Below are 18,915 nucleotides of genomic sequence, written 5' to 3' on the forward strand. Positions count from 1 at the left end.
GTGAAGCTGCAGTGTGAAGCCAAGTGGTCCAGGTTGTTGTTAGCTGCGAAGTCGTGTGCGACCCATCGCGACCCTATGGACAACGTTCCTCCAGGCCTTCCTGTCCTCTACCATCTTCTGGAGTCCATTTCACCACCTACTGCTTCAGTGACTCCAGCCAGCCACCTTATTCTCTGTCGTCCTCTTCTTCTATTGCCCTCAACCTTTCCCAACATTAGGCTCTTCTCCAGTGAGTCCTTCCTTCTCATTAGGTGGCCAAAGTATTTGAGTTTTAGCTTCAGGATCTGGCCTTCTAAAGAGCAGTCAGGGTTGATCTCCTCTAGGACGGTTTGATTGCCTTGCAGTCCAAGGACTCGCAGGAGTCTTCTCCAGCACCATAGTTCAAAGTTCAAAGGCTTCAATTCTTTGGCGCTCAGCCTTTCTTATGGTCCAACTTTCACTGCCATACATTGCAACTGGGAAGACCATAGCCTTGACTATAAGCACTTTTGTTGACAGGGTGATGTCTCTGCTTTTTAGTGTGCTGTCTAGATTTGCCATGGCTTTCCTCCCAAGGAGCAAGTGTCTTTTAATTTCTTGGCTACAGTCCCCATCTGCAGTGATCTTGGAGCCCAGGAAAATAAAATCTGTCACTACCTCCATTTCTTCCCCATCTGTTTGCCAGGAATTGAGAGGGCTGGATGCCATGATCTTGGTTTTCTTAATGTTTAAGTTTCAACCCAAGTTTTGTACTCTCCTTCTTCACCCGCAACAAGAGGCTCTTTAGTTCTTCTTCACTTTCTGCCATTAGAGTGGTATCATCTGCATATCTTAGGTTGTTGATATTTCTTCCAGCAATCTTAATTCCAACTTTTGATTCATCTAGCCCTGCCTTTCTCATGATGTGCTCTGCATATAAATTAAATAGGCAAGGCGACAGTATACAGCCTTGCCGTACTCCTTTCCCAATTTTGAACCAATCAGTGGTTCCGTGTCCAGTTCTCACTGTTGCTTCTTGGTGGTCCAGGTAGTAGAATACAAATCAGAGCATTGTACAGGACAGAAATTGATGCATGTTCTATAGCTTTTTTTGTCTTTATTTTCATGTCTAGTCTTTTTGGACTTCTGGCAATCATTTTGTAGCCAAGATCAAAACATAAAAAGGCATAAAATTCCCATAAATTGATATATCCTATTTTTTTCCTTGTTGCAGTTTATTAGACCATAATTGTTGTGATCTGAACAAACCTTACTAGGAAATACTCACTAACAGTCATTTGTTTAGTGATTGTTCAAAGTTAAGACAGTGCTGAAAAATGATGGGTGCTCACACTTATGACCATTGCACCATCCCCGCAGTGATGTGACCATGACTCAGGCACTTGGTAATGTATGTCTGAATATATTCAGGTCCTTGTGCCTTTATGATAGTCATGGCATCCTATGGTCATGTGATTGCTATTTGTCATTTTCATGGCATCTAACAGTCAATGGGGAAGCCAGTAGGAAAGGTCACAAGTCTTGAGTCACATGATTTCTTGCTTAAGGACCACAGTGATTCACTTAATGACCACAGCAAATTCGTAAAATCAGGTGTGATCATATGATGCCTCGCTTAATTAGAGTACCGTTTAACAACAACTTTCTAGTCCCTATTGTAGTCATAAGATGAACACTATCTCCTCTAGGCTTAATGTAAGTTAGTACAGCTTTACACTTTCTTAGTGTCTTGTAAGTCCTAGTACTTCTCAAATCTGTAATTAACTTAATTACTTATAGTGTTTAGACTACAGAGTGTAATTTTATAGGCCTCTCCTATAAAGTAGGAGCCTATAGCTTTTAATTCCTGTACTTTTTAATTCTTTGCTAATGACAAGTAATCCTTGGCCTATGACCACAGTAGAGTCCAGAATTTTGATTGTACGTTTTTGTGACTGTTTGTCAAGGCACTCCATGACTGGCTCAATTTCACAACCATTTTTAATATAGTTGTAAACCAAGTCACCTGGTTTTTTAACTAATCACATGGTTGCTCAATAAATCACACAGTTGTTAAGTGAATCAGCATATCCAGTCAGTGTTTTTTGCAGTTTTCTGTCAGAAAACAGCAATAAGCATCGCCAATCGCCATCAGGTGACAGTTGGACATTGCAACCATTCCTAAATGCAAGCTAGTTGCCAAGTACCAGAAGTGCGATCATGTGACCGTGGGAGATGGTGCTGGTGCAGTGGTAACTTCAAGGACAAGTCATAAGTAGCTTTTTTGAAGTCCATCGTAACTTCAGTTGTTACGTGACCGATCATAAATCAAGGACTATGTATACTTCTGTTTTAGGGTCATTATTAAGTTATTAGTTGTGTGCTGATATACATATAAACCAGGGGTCTTCAAACTTGGCCCTTTTAAGACTTGTGGACTTCAACTCCCAGAATTCCTCAGCCAATGTGCCTGACTGAGGAATTCTGAGAGTTGAAGTCCACAAGTCATAAAAAGGCCACGTTTGAAGACCCCTGATATAAACAAACAAATCAAATGACAGAACAAATTCATTCAAACACTGCATAGAGTTTGCAGGAGGTTTTCCCTTGCAGAATCAGCATATTTTCTACAATGTGGTCCACAGAGATAGGAAATAGGAAAAGCAGATGTGAAAACTACATATTTTTGGCACAGAGAGACTCTCAAATACGCTACTGACCATTTGGAAAGAGCATGCGCAAAAGAACATAGTAGCGATGATTCTATAAAATAAGTAATTACTCCTGGTTTGGAGGCAAGCACTTCTACAAAATACATTTTTACTGAAGTGGGGGAAATGTTCTCTTTCAGTTGTATATTTGTGTGAACCTATTTTATATTTGAGGGGCACGGTGGCCCAGTGGTTAAAGACGCTGAACTTTTCAGCTAGAGAGCTGAAAAGACCTCAGCTGTGCGCAATGGGGTGAAGCTCCTGTTACTCACCCCAGCAGTTGCCCACCTAGCAGTTCGAAAGCATGCAAATGTGAGTAAATAAATAGGTACCACTTCAGTGGGAAGGTAACAGCGTTCCGCGTGCATTTTGGGTATAGCCATGCTGGCCACATGACCTCAGAAATTGTCTTTGAACAATGCTGGCTCCCTTGGTCAGAAAACAGAGTCAGACACAACTAATAGGGGAACCTTTACCTTTTTATTTTTTATTAGGTTAGGTTAATTAGATTTAAGATGTCTATAGCTGGCCTCTGTAAACAATCTGGACATTTTCCATCAAAGAGAGAAACTTTTACCCTCTACTCAGCTTTAACAGATCAATTCACAGTATAGAGATTCCCCGTCCTCCTTTAGATTCACATTCTTTGGTTTACTTCCAGCTCTAGATAAACAAAATGAAATCCACAGTCATCCGGGGGGAAAAAAGAGACATTCTGTTCATTTTCATTCAATACATATTAATCTCCTCAGAATTTACTTTCCTGTCCTTGGTCTTTTTCCACTGTACATTGACTCATAGGCCTGCAATTAATCTAACTGGGAAAAATGACTATTTCTTTGCCTTAATAATTGCTTTTAAAATCATGGGAAGATCTGTGCAACCGGCAGGTTCACCTTTTCATACAGAGGTGGATCAGGATCCTTCAAAGGAATTTTCTCATCATTTTATCTTCCTTTGGAGCATGCAACCCTCAAGAGTACCTTTTCTGAGGTGAAAATGATAGCCAATGCTTAGACAAATGGAATGTGTTTCCTACATGGCATGAAGGAATAGCTAAGTAGGCTTATACTACAGACAAACTATCTTCATAATAAAAATATTACAAATATAGTATATTTTTTATTTTTATTTTTTTATTTTTATTACATTTATATCCCGCCCTTCTCCGAAGACTCAGGGCGGCTTACAAGCTTAGCAGTAGCCTTCATTCTATGTATATGCCTGCTTGTTAGGGCTTTCACACACACCCCAAGCGGCATTATTACAAAGTCAGCTTATTGCCCCCAACAATCTGGGTCCTCATTTTACCTACCTCGGAAGGATGGAAGGCTGAGTCAACCTTGAGCCTGGTGGGATGCGAACCTGCACTAATTGCAGGCAGCTGGTGTTACTTAAGGAGGCATCAGCCCACTGCTCCACCAAGGCTCTTGGTATAATGGGAGCCATGGCCTGGTTCAGCATTGAACAAAAACTTCTACAGTAATTTCAAGCTGTGTGCTAGAGGAACTCCAGAGTAAGGTCACTTCAGCTAGGGACTGGTTGGTTTAATTAGAGGTAGACCTTATAATTTACAAAATGTGATTTTTTTCAAGGGCAAGGTCTGTTATCTGCTGAGAAAATTGTTGTTGTTGTTGTTGATGATGATGATGATGATGGAAGGTCATCTAGTCCAACCCCCTGCTCAGGCAGGAAACCCTATTCCATTGTTTGCTATCCTAGCTGAGGTCATTCTATATGATCTCTATAATATCCTTCTCTCTTCTCTAACATTACAAAGTCTGAGTGTGGGTTTTTGTTGGGTAGAAACTCTACGTTCACAAGGGCCAGTACCAGAATTGTTTATTTTCAGTAGGAAAGTTTATTTTACCACGTTGTATAAATATATATAACCTTACAAAAAACAGAAAACATGTATTTTTATTTTACAAAGAATGTTATTTTCTATGCCTCCATTGTGTGTGAGAAGGAAGGAGTGACAAGAGGAAGAGGACATTTTAAGGGAGCCTGCTATTTCCTTTGCATTTTTATATTTTAGCAGACAGGTGATAATGCAGGCAGGTAGACGATATTCAAGAGAGGAGATTCTGGGAGTAACTGTTATCTTCCTCTGTAGTATTATGATCATGTGCAGGATCAGACCTGAAATGTCCTAAATGGTTAAAATGTGAACATTGTCTAATTTCCATGCAGTACTGTTTTTAAGATAACCGTTGTGCTGTTTCTTTGAGGTTCTTCATGTAGACTCCAGAGTAAACCATAACATTATTATACAACATTTTTGAGTCGTACTTTCACAGTCCTTTGTTTTGTTTGTTTTTCCACTTGCTGTCTTCTGAACTCTATAATAGGACTTGTAGTCCTACATCAAAATTATCAGTAGAATCCAAATCAAGTTACTTCAGAGTTTGAGGTGCAACAGATACTGTGAGAGACAGTTTGGTCTAGTGGTAGAAAGCATTGGGCTAGAAAGAGGGAGACCCCCAGTTTAAGTCTTGCATTAGATCAGGGGTCTTCAAACTTGGCCCTTTTATGACTTTTGGACTTGAACTCCCAGAGTTCCTCAGCCAGCCTGGCTGAGGAATTCTGGGAGTTGAAGTCCACAAGTCATAAAAGGGCCACGTTTGAAGACCCCTGCCTTTAGATCAAGGGTCTCCAAACTTGGCAACTTTAAGACTTGTGGATTTCAACTCCCAGAATCCCTCAACCAGCCGTGCTGGCTGGGGAATTCTGGGAGTTGAAGTCCACAAGTCCGAAAATTGCCAAGGTTGGAGAACACTGCCTTAAGACATGAGGCTTGATGGGGGACTTTGGCCCAATCACACACTCTCTCTCAGCTCTAGGAAAGAAGAGGCAAGGGTAAACCACATCCCCAAATGCTGCAAGAATCAAGAGTGGCTTGAGGGCATCACTCCAGCCAGTTCTCTATAGCAACCCTCTCCCTGCTGCCAATGAAAAAGAGAAGCAGTGATACCTGCATGTGAAAAAATACTGAAAATTCTTCTTACTCTGCTTGATTATAGAACCATAATTCAAGTTGTCCCTGTGTAAGCTTGAATTAGACATTTCTCTCTTTAAAAGTTAAGTGTGCCATTTCTCAGTTCTAAGAAGTGCTCGATAGTTTTGCAACTGACTTCAAAGCAGATGTGTGGGATTTTTCACACAGATCTGAAATATTACCAGATTTAAACCAACACAAAATATTAGATATTACAGTGTAAAAAGTACTGAAGAGAAGCTAAAACAACATATTTGAAGAATAAAGGTTTCCTGTATATTTGACAATTAAGGCTAACAGTATGTTTATTAAAGTTGCTTTGATCAGTATATTGGTACATTTCCACCTTCAAATCTACAGACAAAAAATTGTTTGTGTAGTTGATTTCCATAAAATAATGTTCATGCTCATAGTAGAAATTTAGATATTCTTGTTAGAAAGTATATAGTTTATTTAAAAGTCTTGTATGGACACCCATCTTATGTATAACAATCCTAGATGGTTAATTTAACAATAGTAATACCAAGACAGCAAATAAAATCAGTGTACAAAAAACAAATCCTAGCAACCTCAGTTGGGGATGACAGAGAATGAGGTGGCTGGATGGAGTCACTGAAGCAGTAGGCGTGAGCTTAAATGGACTCCAGAAAATGGTAGAGGACAGGAAGGCCTGGAGGAACGTTGTCCATGGGGTCACAATGTGTCAGACACAACTTTGCAACTAACAACAACAGCAACCTCAGTGGCATTCCCTAACCCATCAACAGTCACAATCACTGGGCTGCAACCTCAACCTATCCAAATGCTAATGGGATGATCCAGCTTTTTAAATCCTGTCAGAAGGCTAGGAAAATGGGGGCATACTGGATCTCAGTGGGGAAAGGGCAGGAACTGCTATGGAATATGTGCTCTTCCTAGGTCCCACTAGACTAGATGATGATGATGATAAAGTTGGAAGGGACCTTGGAGGTCATCTAGTCCAACCCCCTGCTCAGGCAGGAAAGCCTATACCATTTCAGACAAATGGCTGTCCAGTCTCTTCTTAAAAACTTCCAGTGTTGGAGCATTCACAGCTTCTGGAGACAGGTTGTTCCACTGGTTAATTGTTCTAACTGTCAGGAAATATATCCTTAGTTCTAGGTTGCTTCTCTCTTTGGTTAGTTTCCATCCATTGCTTCTTGTCTTGCCTTCAGGTGCTTTGGAGAATAGCTTGATTCCATCTTCTTTGTGGCAGCCCTGAGATATTGGAACACTGCTATCATGTCCCCCCTCGTCCTTCTCTTCATTAAACTAGACATACCGAATTCCAAAAACCGTTCCTTATATGTTTTAGCCTCCAGTCCCCTGATCATCTTTTTTGCTCTTCTCTGTACTCTTTCTAGAGTCTCAACATCTTTTTTACATTGTGGTGACCAAAACTGGATGCAGTATTCCAAGTGTGGCCTACCAAGGCATTGTAAAGTGGTATTAACACTTCACGTGATCTTGACTCTATCCCTCTGTTATTGTTTAAGGAACAGGATTTGGGAGAGGGAGACGGGGAGAGAGGGAGAGAGAAAAACAACATTTTGAATTTCACTTAGAAAAAAAACGAAATAAACAGACATCAATAATGTTTTATTTGGACATAAAATTACGTATGTATTTATTTATGAATTCTCTGTACCCTGACTGGAGTACTGTACTCTATAATAAATCAAATTAGAGTTACAATTAATAGTAATTCTGCCTTGTTTTTCTTTAATCTTGGTTTATTGCCTTACCCTCCCGAACAAGAAAATTAATTATTTTGATTCTTTTCCAGTTACCAGGTGAGGAAGATTAGCTGATCTCAAAAAGCTAAGCATGTTCAGATCTGGTTTAATAACTTGCGTGGGAGATCATAGAGTCATAGGGCTGGAAGGACTTTGGAGGTCTTATATTCCAGACCTCTGGCCAAGGCAGGAATCCAGTGATGGAGTACCCACAACTCCAGGAGGCAAGCTGTTTCACTGGTTAATAGTTCTTATTATCAGGAAATGCCTCTTTATTTACAGGTTGGATTTTTTTCTGACAAGCTTCAAGCTACCATCAGGTGTTAAGGAGAATAAATTGATGCCCTCTTACTTTTGGCAGGCTTTCAAGTATTGGAAGACTGCTATCATGTCTCCCCTTAGCCTTCTCTTCGTTAAGCTAAACATAACTTAATTCCTTTATACATTCTTCCTTTAGCTTCACTATCACCAGAAAATTAAACATCACCAGAATATCAGTTTGTAAATTAAACTGGGAAAGTGGAGGGGGGGGAATGTATTCCAGAAAAAATTATTTGGATTCCTTTTTAGTTACCTTGTGTAATCCCAGAATCTTTATGAAAGGCAATTCTCTGTGGAAACCCCCCCTCCAAAACGACATGCCAAGTTATGTGATTAAAGTGCAATAAATGTCCTGTCAACTTTTCACTGCGTGTCCAGTTTCAAAAGTTTGTTTACTGCTTAATTTTTTTCTTTCCATTGTCATTTCAGTAGGAATAACCATCATTTCAGGCAACATTTTATTTTTAAATGTGTAACATAGAAATAAATATTCAGACAGATTGTTACAACATCTGGGCTGTTTTTCCTAGACTATCAAGTAGACATTTTGAACACTAACATTTTTATTACCAAAGACTTAGGGTGACAAATTAAGTTCTGGAGCTACAAATCTTCAAAGCTATTGCTGCAAACTGAACAAAAACTCGTAAAATATGCAGAGAATAGTGGTTGACTCAGGACTGAGCAAAGCCATGTTGCTTTGTCTCATGAGGACGAGAAAATGGTGAACATCTGTCCCAAATTAAGATTTATACACTTTGCTAAACTCGGGCAAGTGAGTAGGTCATTTGAGGCAGAAAATCCTAAGTTTCCCCCCCTCCCACGATTCATCTGGCTAAGAATACAATAACAATAAATTAAAAATTGAAGAATTTGGTATGTGGTTCTTTTTAAGTGTCTGTTCTCTTGTTTTAATATTGATGGTACACATCTTGAGTTGCATTGTTTCCTGGTCATATAGTGTGATTCAATACTGGAATTAGCCTTTTGTATATGGGCAAAAATATTCTAATTTGCATATCCTCATTTTTGTTGTCATAAAAGAACCCAACTGTTATATCCTTGTGGCATAATTGTGAGGGAATGATGTGAGGAGGTGGATCCCCAGGACGGAAGAGTTGCATTCCAGTGGCTTAAGAGGCAACCCAGTCCAGATATTTTGTGTGAGAGAAAGAAGGTAAAGACAGCTCCTCCCAAATAGTACACAGAGTATATTGTAGATGCAGATATTAAAGTCTTCAGTCTGGCAAGATTTTGACTACAGGTGTGAAACAATAAAGAACTCGGCTTGGAAGAATTGCCATGTACCAATCTTGGATTTGGGCTGGACGTAATTGTGGAAAGACCTAAACCAGGGGTAGGCAACCTTGGCTCTTTTATGACTCTTGGACTTCAATTCCCAGAATTCCTGAGCCAGCACATCTGGCTCAGGAATTCTGGAAGTCCATGAGTCATAAAAGAGCCGAGGTTGCTTACCCCTGACTTAAACCAAAGGGTATGCTTCCTTTCTCAGCTTTATCTTCAATCTCTTCTTTTTCTCACTTCTAGGTTCCAACTATGTGAGTCCCCGTCCGGCTCATGCAAACATGAATGCCAATGCAGCAACAGGCCTGGCACCTGAGCATATCCCTACTCCAGGTGCAGCCCTCTCCTGGCAGGCTGCTATTGATGCTGCCAGGCAGGCGAAGTTGATGGGTACTGCTGGCAATGCAACCATATCCACCGCTAGTTCCACACAGAGGAAACGGCAACAGTATGGAAAACAGAAAAAACAGGGTACCACGACCGCTACACGTCCTCCCCGGGCACTGCTGTGTTTAACATTGAAAAATCCCATCCGGAGGGCATGTATCAGTATTGTTGAATGGAAATATCCTTTTTTGGTGTAAACCTGTGGGAACCAGCGAGTCATCCGTTTGCAGTTAGGTTTGATTGGAATTGCAAATAAACCTGCAGGTTAAGGGGAGGAGATGCAGATAAGATGGAATAGGCTGGGAATGGTTTCAGTCAGATTTATGGAGGCCAAGAGATGGCTATTTATAGAAGAATGAAAACTGTGGAAGGGTACAGGAGTGTTTCCTTGACCATTTTAAACTCAAGTACTGTATTATTTCTGTCCTTTTTTTAAAAAAATGTTTATTTATTCTTTTATCACCAAAATTTAAATGCAAAACAAACAAACAAAGGAAAAAAATGGACTAACAAACATCCAACAGTAACAACAAAAATAAAAAAACCAAGTGTACAAAAAAACCCCAAACCCAAATATCAAATACATCTAACATTAAACATTAAAAATATCCACCCGAGCTAAATGCTGAAGGAGACATTAAAAAAAATCTATTATATTTCTCTCCCCTTACACAATGGATGCATAAATAGTTATAAACTTTCCCATCTGTATTTAATAAAAATGCCTATACTACATAAACTAATAACCTCGATGCAGAAATCTATTAAATAATTGAATTGACCCAACACACCCATACAATCAATAGGTTACCCCAAAGTTAAGACTAATCTTCAAATATATTATTTCTGCCTTGATTGGGTAAGGAAACAAAAGATGACCAGGTGCTAGCTATCAAAAGAGACATTTTCTGTGATCCTTCCACAATCTGCTCTTCTTGACTATTATTTATTTATTTATTTATTTATTTATTTATTTATTTATTTATTTATTTATTTATTTATTTATTTATTTGATTTGTATACCGCCCTTCTCCCTAAGGACTCAGGGCGGTGAACAGTGACATAAATAACAGAATGCACAAATACAGATATTGAAAACAAATTAAACCCTAATTTTGCCCAAATGCAGAAGATAGTTATCTTAAAACAATAATTAAAACAGAACCCGTCAGACCAGACCGGATTGCTCAAACAGATATGTTTTTAGGTCGCGTCGGAAGGAGCGAAGGTCGGGAGCCATCCGGAGCTCAACCGGTAAACGGTTCCATAGGTCAGGCGCGCTCACAGAGAACGCCCTCCCTCTGGGAGCCACCAGTTATGTCTAACTGAGCAATAATGTCTGTTATAAGTACCTAGTTGATCCAAAGAAGATCTGATCCAGATCGATCTATTTTTTTAAAAAAAATTAAACCAGATTCTCATTTAAATACAAGAATGTAGGTGGCCCTGAAATTAAATTTCTTATGAGTGGTATGCCTCTAAGCAAAGCAGGAGGGATAAATAGAGTGTTTAAAACAATTTTCCTTCAGTATTAGGGGAGTTTAAAAATTGACTTGTCAAACAAACTTTAAAGATATCCTCCAGCGTCTCCTTTTTTTTTCTTTTTCCTCTACAATTGTTTGATCTTCTGGATTAATTTTACACCTTACTTTTTTGGACAAAGAAACTCCACATTTGGCATCTAGTGATGGATGGCTAACTTAAGGGGGACAAGCTGATATTTGTTTATTTGCCTGGCATTTGAGTGAGTATGCATCTCTAGGCAGTTCACACAAGTGAAGGCCTGATAAATGGAAGAGATTTGCGCTGGCTGAACCAATGGATGTGTTGCAAAATAAGAGTACAGCGTGCGATCCGGAAATGGTTGAATAATACAGTTAGCTCCGTCTCTGCAGAGTAATATTGTTTGAAAAACACAACAAAGAAATAGCTGAAATCCTCCCAGCATCTCAGGAATGGCTTTGCCGGCTAGTCTGACGTATGACCATAATTGGGATCAGAATTTCTGTTGCTAAGCAAGCCAGTTCCTAAGTGAGTTATGCCCAATTTTACGACCTTGTTTTGCCCTCTTTGTTAAGCAGATCACTGCAGTTAAGTGAATCCCATGATTACTAAGCAAATCTGGTTCTCTCCATTGATTTTGCTTGGAAGCTGGATGGGAAAGTTGCAAGTGAAAATCATGTCACCCCAAGATGCTGCAAGAATCGTAAATACTTGCTGGTTGCAAAGCACCTGAATTTTGATCATGTAACTGTGGGGTGGCTACAACAGTCCTAAGTGCAAGGACCGATCATAAGTAACCTTTATCAGTACTGTTGTAACTTCAGGCAGTCACTAAATGAATGGTTATAAATCAAGGACTACCTGTAATCATTATGAACTAATTGCTGGCAAATAAAATCCATTCGGTGATTATATTGCAATCTATGTATTTATTTATTAATGAAATTTATATAGTTGCCCATCTCACTGGAAGTGGCCCGAGGCAGTGTACAACAATCAATGTATAGAGGTAGTCCTTGACTTACAACAGTTCACTTAGTGACCATTCAAAGTTACAACAGCACTGAAAAAAGTCGCTTATGACCATTTTTCACACTTTCGACTGTCGCAGCATCCCCAGGGTCACGTGATCAAAATTCAGACACTTGTCCACTGACTCATATTTATGACGTCTGCAGTGTCCTGGAGTCATGTGATCCCCTTTTGCAACCTTCTGACAAGCAGAGTCAGTGGAGAGAAGCCAGATTCACTTAACAACTGTGTTACTAACAACTGCAGTGATTCACTTAATAACTGGCAAGGTTGTTAAATGGGGCAAAACTCACTTAACAAATGTCTCACTTAGCAACATAAATTTTGGGCTCAATTGTGGTCATAAGTCGAGGACTACCTGTATGTGTAATTGTATTATACATACATTGTACACTGTATGTAACAGTATTATATAGCTTTCCCTGACCTGCCTTCCAGATTTGTTGGGGCAAAACATTCAGGACTCTTAACCATGATATTGTAATCCCAGCCCATCTGGAAGGCAACAGGCATCCTGCTCAGATGGCCATCATCTTAGGAAAGGAACAGTCTCCCAGCGTTTCTGATGACCAGATCTTGGAGGAAGAAACATGGTGTACCTCTATCATCATGCTCGGCTTGTGCATTTCTGAACAGTATTTTGCCACTAATTTGGGATATAAATAATGGAACTCATGAATCTTTAATCTTGTGCCTTCTGCCTACATTGATTAACCAGATGCCTCTGAGAATCCGGTATAGATTTCTCCAATATCTTCATACAGATGCAGAAATAGTGTCACAGATCTAAAACTATTATGAAACAATAAAAACAAGCTTTATATAAAAATGCTGTCTCTCTCAAATCAAGACATAGTAAAATTTCTCAGTATAGTAATTATTTCTTGGACATTCATTAATTTGCGTTTCCTTTTACTAACAAAGAAACCTATTTAAACCCTTCCAAATGTGTTCGTACGAGAAATTTAAAAGCTATTTTAATAAAGAGGGAAATAGTTGAACAGAGATTTTTGAATGCTTAAGTCATTATGCAGGTCAATATAAAATTATGAAGAGGGCATTAGCTATCTAAAAAAGAACTGGGGCAAAATGCATCTCTGGAACCAAATGTTAATTGCTTGCTTTCTCTAGTTCAGAATGTCCTTTTCCATAGTTCCATATTTCAATCTGATCTTTAACTATATTAGAGAAATCAAAAATGGCACAATCGTATGAAAGAAGTTTATTTACTTTGCATGCTGTATGGTAATTAAGTCAATTGATTACTTGAGCATATATGCTGCTCCATTCTATAAGAATTCATCAGTCTGATTCAGAAAAGTGATCCAGTTTGGCTCACTTTCCATTAATTTGGAAAATGGTTTGAGATCCACTCAGCTTAAAACTGAATTGTTCTGGGCATTTAGAAAAACATTCAACTTGGTTGAATTGATGCAGAACCATGTAATTAGATTCAGAAATCAATTCAGTTCGGAGAATTGACCAAATGATCCTTGTTTTGAATCTCTGCATCAATCTAATCTATTTGTCATTTTCAGATCAGTGTAGGTTACTGCTCTGATATATTGTTTTCCATACAATGTTGTCTTTATACAGTTGTGTTCCCAGAAACTGCCATACTACAATTTATATTCGTGCATTTGACCTTAAAATCTAAAACACAATGCTATCGGGGAGAAAGTTATACTTGAACTTTTGCAGTGCCAGATACTTTGGTTTTATCCATCTCTACTATACAGGAAAACTACAGAAAACTACAGATTTGGAGAAGGGAAACCAAAATCAAATTTTGATAGAGCTAGGGTTTTTCTTTTACGTAAATGCAGATATTCTGTTATGAACTAGCAGAAAAGCAAATGGGTCAAAGTAAAATATCTCAGGGACACATTGCTATATATTACTTTTCCCTAACATCATGCATACAAATTCAGCCAAAAGGGAAAAACAAGGTAGAACAGGTCTATTACATGGAATAAGATCACAAACTGTTATTTAATTCCAGAATACAGGACATGCAGTGTAACTAAACTCATATTTTTACAGGTTAAAACTACTCTTTAAAGTAACCTTGCCTGAGTAGATATGTAATCACTTATGAAGTGTACTTGTTTTTTAAATCTTTATATCCTTTAAAGTCCCTAGAGCTTCTTTGCATATTCCTCCTTTCTTTAGAAAAAGAATTTTCCAAACTTGACAGAAACAAGACACAGAGAAACCCAAAGAAGACCAAAGAAGGCAGAAACAGAGTTTTAAAAGTTGGTTTTCTGAAACAATAGTTGACTATGAAATTGTATTGCAAACGCAGTTACAGAATAAGATACTTAGTTGGAAGCGGTTTGTTCAAAGCAGCAGAGCAAAGATGGAAATATATAAATTTCAGTTTAAATAAAGACAAAAAAAAAGCTTAAGGAATCTATGTGTACTCTGGCACGCGACTGACCTATTGGGCTTTTGACATATTAGGAAGAAGCTTGGCTGGGAAGGTGAAAAAGCACTTTAAAGGCATGTGTTTCTTTTCAGAAAACAAAGAATTAGAAAAGTCTTCTTTAAACAGCTTTCTAACTTTTTTTCCCCCTTCCAGTGTAATCAGCTTATACAACTTAAGAAACCAACTGTCTTCCTTAACTCCATTCCTCAGACCATTTGAAATTATTATTTTACTGACCATTTTTGCCAATTGTGTGGCCTTAGCTATCTATATCCCCTTTCCAGAAGACGATTCCAATGCCACCAATTCCAATCTGGTAAGTCTTGGTTTATGCTTATGGCTTTGGCAGAAAAAAGATCTTATTTGGAACTCAAGAAAAAGGTGTTTAAAAGGTTGAAATCCCCCGTGCTCATATTGTAGTCATGGTTGTATGCATGGATTTTGGGCAGTAGAGTCTTGGGATTATTTGATATTTGGATTAAACCTCACTTTTGTGTTTTGTATATGTGTTGTTGGAACAGTGCCTATGTTCTGTATATTTCTTCAAGCAATGGAAGATTATTTATTTTAGCTAATAAACAGTCTCAGTGTTAAGTTCAAATGTACTCTGGCTTGACAATAGGACTTATGGTGTATTTGATATATGGCTGTTGATTTTTTCCCCCTTCTTTTGCTTGAAATATTTTTCTCCAAATGCAGTGGTAATGCCGTTGTTTCAGTATGTGCAATGCTTATTATAGAAAAGAAGGAAAATACGTTTGCATTTCAGTTTTCAAGTATGTAGCAGTACTCCTCAACTTATAACCGCAGTGGGAACCAGAATTTTATTGCTATGCAAGGCAGTTAAGTGAATCACACCCAATTTTACAACTTTTTTTGCCATAATTTTTAAGCGAATCATGTGGTTATTAGGCAAATTCAGCTTCCCCCCTTGACTTCGCTTGTTGGAAGTCAGCTGGGCAGCAGGTAACTTGGGCTGCTGCATCTGTTGTAAATACAACAGCTGGTTGCCAAACACCTGAATTTTGAACATGTAACTGTGAGGATAGTGTGATTGTCATAAATACAAGGACCAGTTCTAAGTAATTTTTCCCCCGGCACTGTTGTAACTTCAAATGGTCACGAAATGAATGGTGGTAAGTTGAGGACTACTTGCAATTCCTTCTGAGCAAAAGGAAAAACAAAGGGCCCCAAAGCTAGTTTGGTAATGAATTTTAGATAACAGACTTAAAGTTGTGGCTGTATTTAAAGCAATATTTTCGAGAGATAAGTTGGAGGAAGAACGACAGATCTTTAAAATATCTGTTAAGGATTTCCTTATCATAGGAAGCAAATTTATTTGTGATTTGATTCCAGTAATATCCAACTGTTTTTGTGATGACTATTAGAAAGGCAAGGTAAAATACGGGAATAATTATGTCAGTTCAGATTTAATTCTGTGAGTGAGTCAAATGTTAAATATTCATGTACAAATATAGATCAGGGTGTTATGGAAATGGGATCTGCTAAACAAAACAGCAACTTACTAGTGTATATTGTACAATCTAAAAAATAGAAAAAAATAAGTTAATAAATTTCTAAAAAGTACTGAAAACGTGACAGTGATTGTGGGCTTAATCATGAGCAATTTGTTAAATTGATTGTGGAAAATTACAGAAAACTACATAATTAATGTGATTGTTATGATGATTATGTGAAAACGTTTATTATGTGTTTAGGAGATGTTTCATTTATTTATATGTATCATATCTAGGCTGCAGAAATCAAGATGGCAAGTAGATGGCAACAGATATAGCAAAACTAACTCTTTGTTGCCTTTTAGTGGCTGCCTCAAACATATCAGCCTAGATGTGGTAGCTCTAAACTGCAATCATCCAAGTTGCCTGACATTCTTGGTTTCTATTAACCCAATTTATTTGGTAGTAAGAAAGATAAACTTGGTTAAGAGAAACATGGGATGTGTCTTCTCTCTGGTGCCATTTCCACAACCTCACCACCTAACTGTAAAATTTATATCCTTGAGTAAGTTAAATTGACATTTTTCTTGGTGTACTCTTAAGCAGATCTTAAAATATTCTGGTTTCCTGTGGATTTTTGTGATACAAAATGTGTTCATTGTTCTTTCTGTTTTAAAATTACCTTTGCTTTTACTTAATGCTGTTGTGCATGATTTTTTTTTAAATTTTTTTTTAAAAAATTGTTTTAAATTAAAAGGTCACATTGAGAAGCTTTGCTGGCTGACAGACAATTATGACAACCCAGAAATATTGTTATAAATGAAGAAACAAAATAAGACACCATAGAGAGGTGCTAGATACATCCCTAACTGTTCCCAAAGTCTGTTCAACCACATGGGATAAACCAGCAGAGAAAGGGAGGGGGAAAAATATACCAACTTAACATATATCAAGAACAAGCAAATTTTACAAATTAATTAATTAAAATAAAATATGCATTAATTTAAATAAAAGATGCAGGAAGGTATTTGACATGGGCACCTTATATTTTTCAGAGGCTGATTCCTCCCCCCCCCCAAGTCTGATGTTTCTGTGTGGTTGTAAAGTCTCCATAGGTTATTCTTTTGGTCTATGCTCTGTACCTGTCAAATTCTATGGCATTCAGGTGAAGTATATTACAGTTGCTCTCAGATGGCTATCATCCATTCCCCTGCTAGAGAGGAGGGAAACTGCTGTTGCTTTCTACTATGTTCCCATTCGTTGAATGTCAAGTATTTTATTTGTCTTTGAAAAGCACTGAGCGAGACAGCAGGTATGGCTAAGACAGAAAAAGCTGCTTCAGAAATAATGCTGTGTTCTTTAGAGGTGGAAATCAAATACAATGGGAAAGAAGAGCCATTTCCCTGAAGAAAATTACCTTCTGAGATTGCTAAATATGGCACTTCTACAACAACCACAGGGTGAAATATTGTGGCTCCATGCCAGATTGTAGATTTATGCATGTGGGGAGAGGGCTTCCTTGAATCTAGTAGTGTCTAAAGATTAACTTGCAATTCAGTGGAGAAAAAAAAGAGATCTCCCTCTTGTGAAAATGTACAGTTAGACAGGAACAAACAAGAAGTTTTTCTTTCTTGACACACAGTAAATTTATATTCACCTGAGCAGAGCTCCTTAGATGACAGCCTATTTTACTGGCACAGTCTGTTCAGCTTTCATCACAACTGGGTCCAAAGGATGCATAATCTGACATCAATTGGTTTGATTACTTCCTTAGTTATGTTGGATGATGATCTTAAGTATGGGTAATAAGATAGAATAAATAGAAGAGAATAAAGGTAGTGCTTGCTTAGTGATCACAATTGGGACTGACAACTCCATTGCTAAGTGCTACTGTTGCTAAGTGAAACATCACATGCCTGTGACAGACATGTGATGTCTCTCCCACTGCAGTCGTTAAGTGATTCATTTGGGTTGTTAAGTGGGGCATCATAAATCCCTCCTGTTTACAAAGTGCCCAAAGGTCAATCACGTTTCTATGCCGATGAAAGACAGATCGTAAATGCAAGGAGTGGGCGGTAAAAATTACTTCTTCAGTCATGTCATAACTTTGTGTTTGCTAACTGAGGTGGTCAGTAAGCGAGATCTCCCTCTAATAGGATTCCATAGTGAACAAAATATTTTATACGCACTGATAAGAATATACACGAGGTTCTCTCACACAGTGAGAGAAAGCATCTCTAAAGCGTATCCAAGAATTTTTCCCGTTGTACTGTACTTGGAAATTCAGAGATTGAATCCTGTGTCTGCAGAATCATACACTCAGTCATTGAGTTATGTTTATGGGTGCTTCCCTCAACCAGTGGCGAGTGAATATAAGTACAGTTGGCATTTTATATTGGATTGTGAACTTGTGGCTTCATTAGAAAAACATGACCTATCTTTAATCTGTCCTTAATGAAAGGACTTCAAGAAATATTTCTGGCTTGTGTCCTGATGGGATGTTTCAAAATTGGTGAAGATGTTTACCTAAACCAATTCTGCAATCAGAAGAATGGATAATTTTTTTGAGAAACTTTTGATGCAAATTGAAAAGCTACCCTGTGCAATTTTTATCTCTGAACTGTACAGAAAAGTAGGAATCTGGTATACAGTTTAGAGGGCTGCGATGATTTTTGGGCATGCTGCTTTGGTTAAAATTTGGAGAGCGATAGAATTTCATTTGCAGATGGCTTTTGTATTGGGGAGAGAATTGGACATACTTGCACTAGGGAAGAGCAAGGTTAGCAATTAAGTGGGAGCAGAAAAGAGGAGGCTAAGGGATGCGGTGGCTCAGTGGGTTAGGACGCTGAGCCTGTCGATCAGAAGGCCGGCAGTTTGGCGGGTCGAATCCCGAGTGCCGCGTAACAGAGTGAGCGCCTGTTACTCGTCCCAGCTTCTGCCAACCTAGCAGTTTGAAAGCATGTAAAAATGCAAGTAGAAAAATAGGGACCACTACGGTGGGAAGGTAACAGCGTTCGGTGCGCCTTTGGCGTCCAGTCATGCCGGCCACATGATCACGGAG

General features: G+C 38.4%; 1 protein-coding gene across 1 annotated transcript in view; it reads left to right on the plus strand.

Annotated features, from left to right (window-relative positions):
* The window catches only part of CACNA1C (calcium voltage-gated channel subunit alpha1 C), a gene marked incomplete at both ends in the record, with an annotated part of 519,540 nt that overhangs the window by 50,540 nt on the left and 450,085 nt on the right, over nucleotides 1-18,915 (plus strand). Inside the window, 2 exons of the mRNA XM_081331729.1 lie at nucleotides 9,291-9,627; nucleotides 14,608-14,713. Of these exons, the coding sequence (XP_081187855.1) occupies nucleotides 9,291-9,627; nucleotides 14,608-14,713 (443 nt within the window). The remainder of the gene's footprint in view (nucleotides 1-9,290; nucleotides 9,628-14,607; nucleotides 14,714-18,915) is intronic.

Source organism: Vipera berus, assembly GCF_964194415.1.
Source record: "Vipera berus genome assembly, chromosome: 6".
Lineage (NCBI taxonomy): Eukaryota > Metazoa > Chordata > Lepidosauria > Squamata > Viperidae > Vipera > Vipera berus.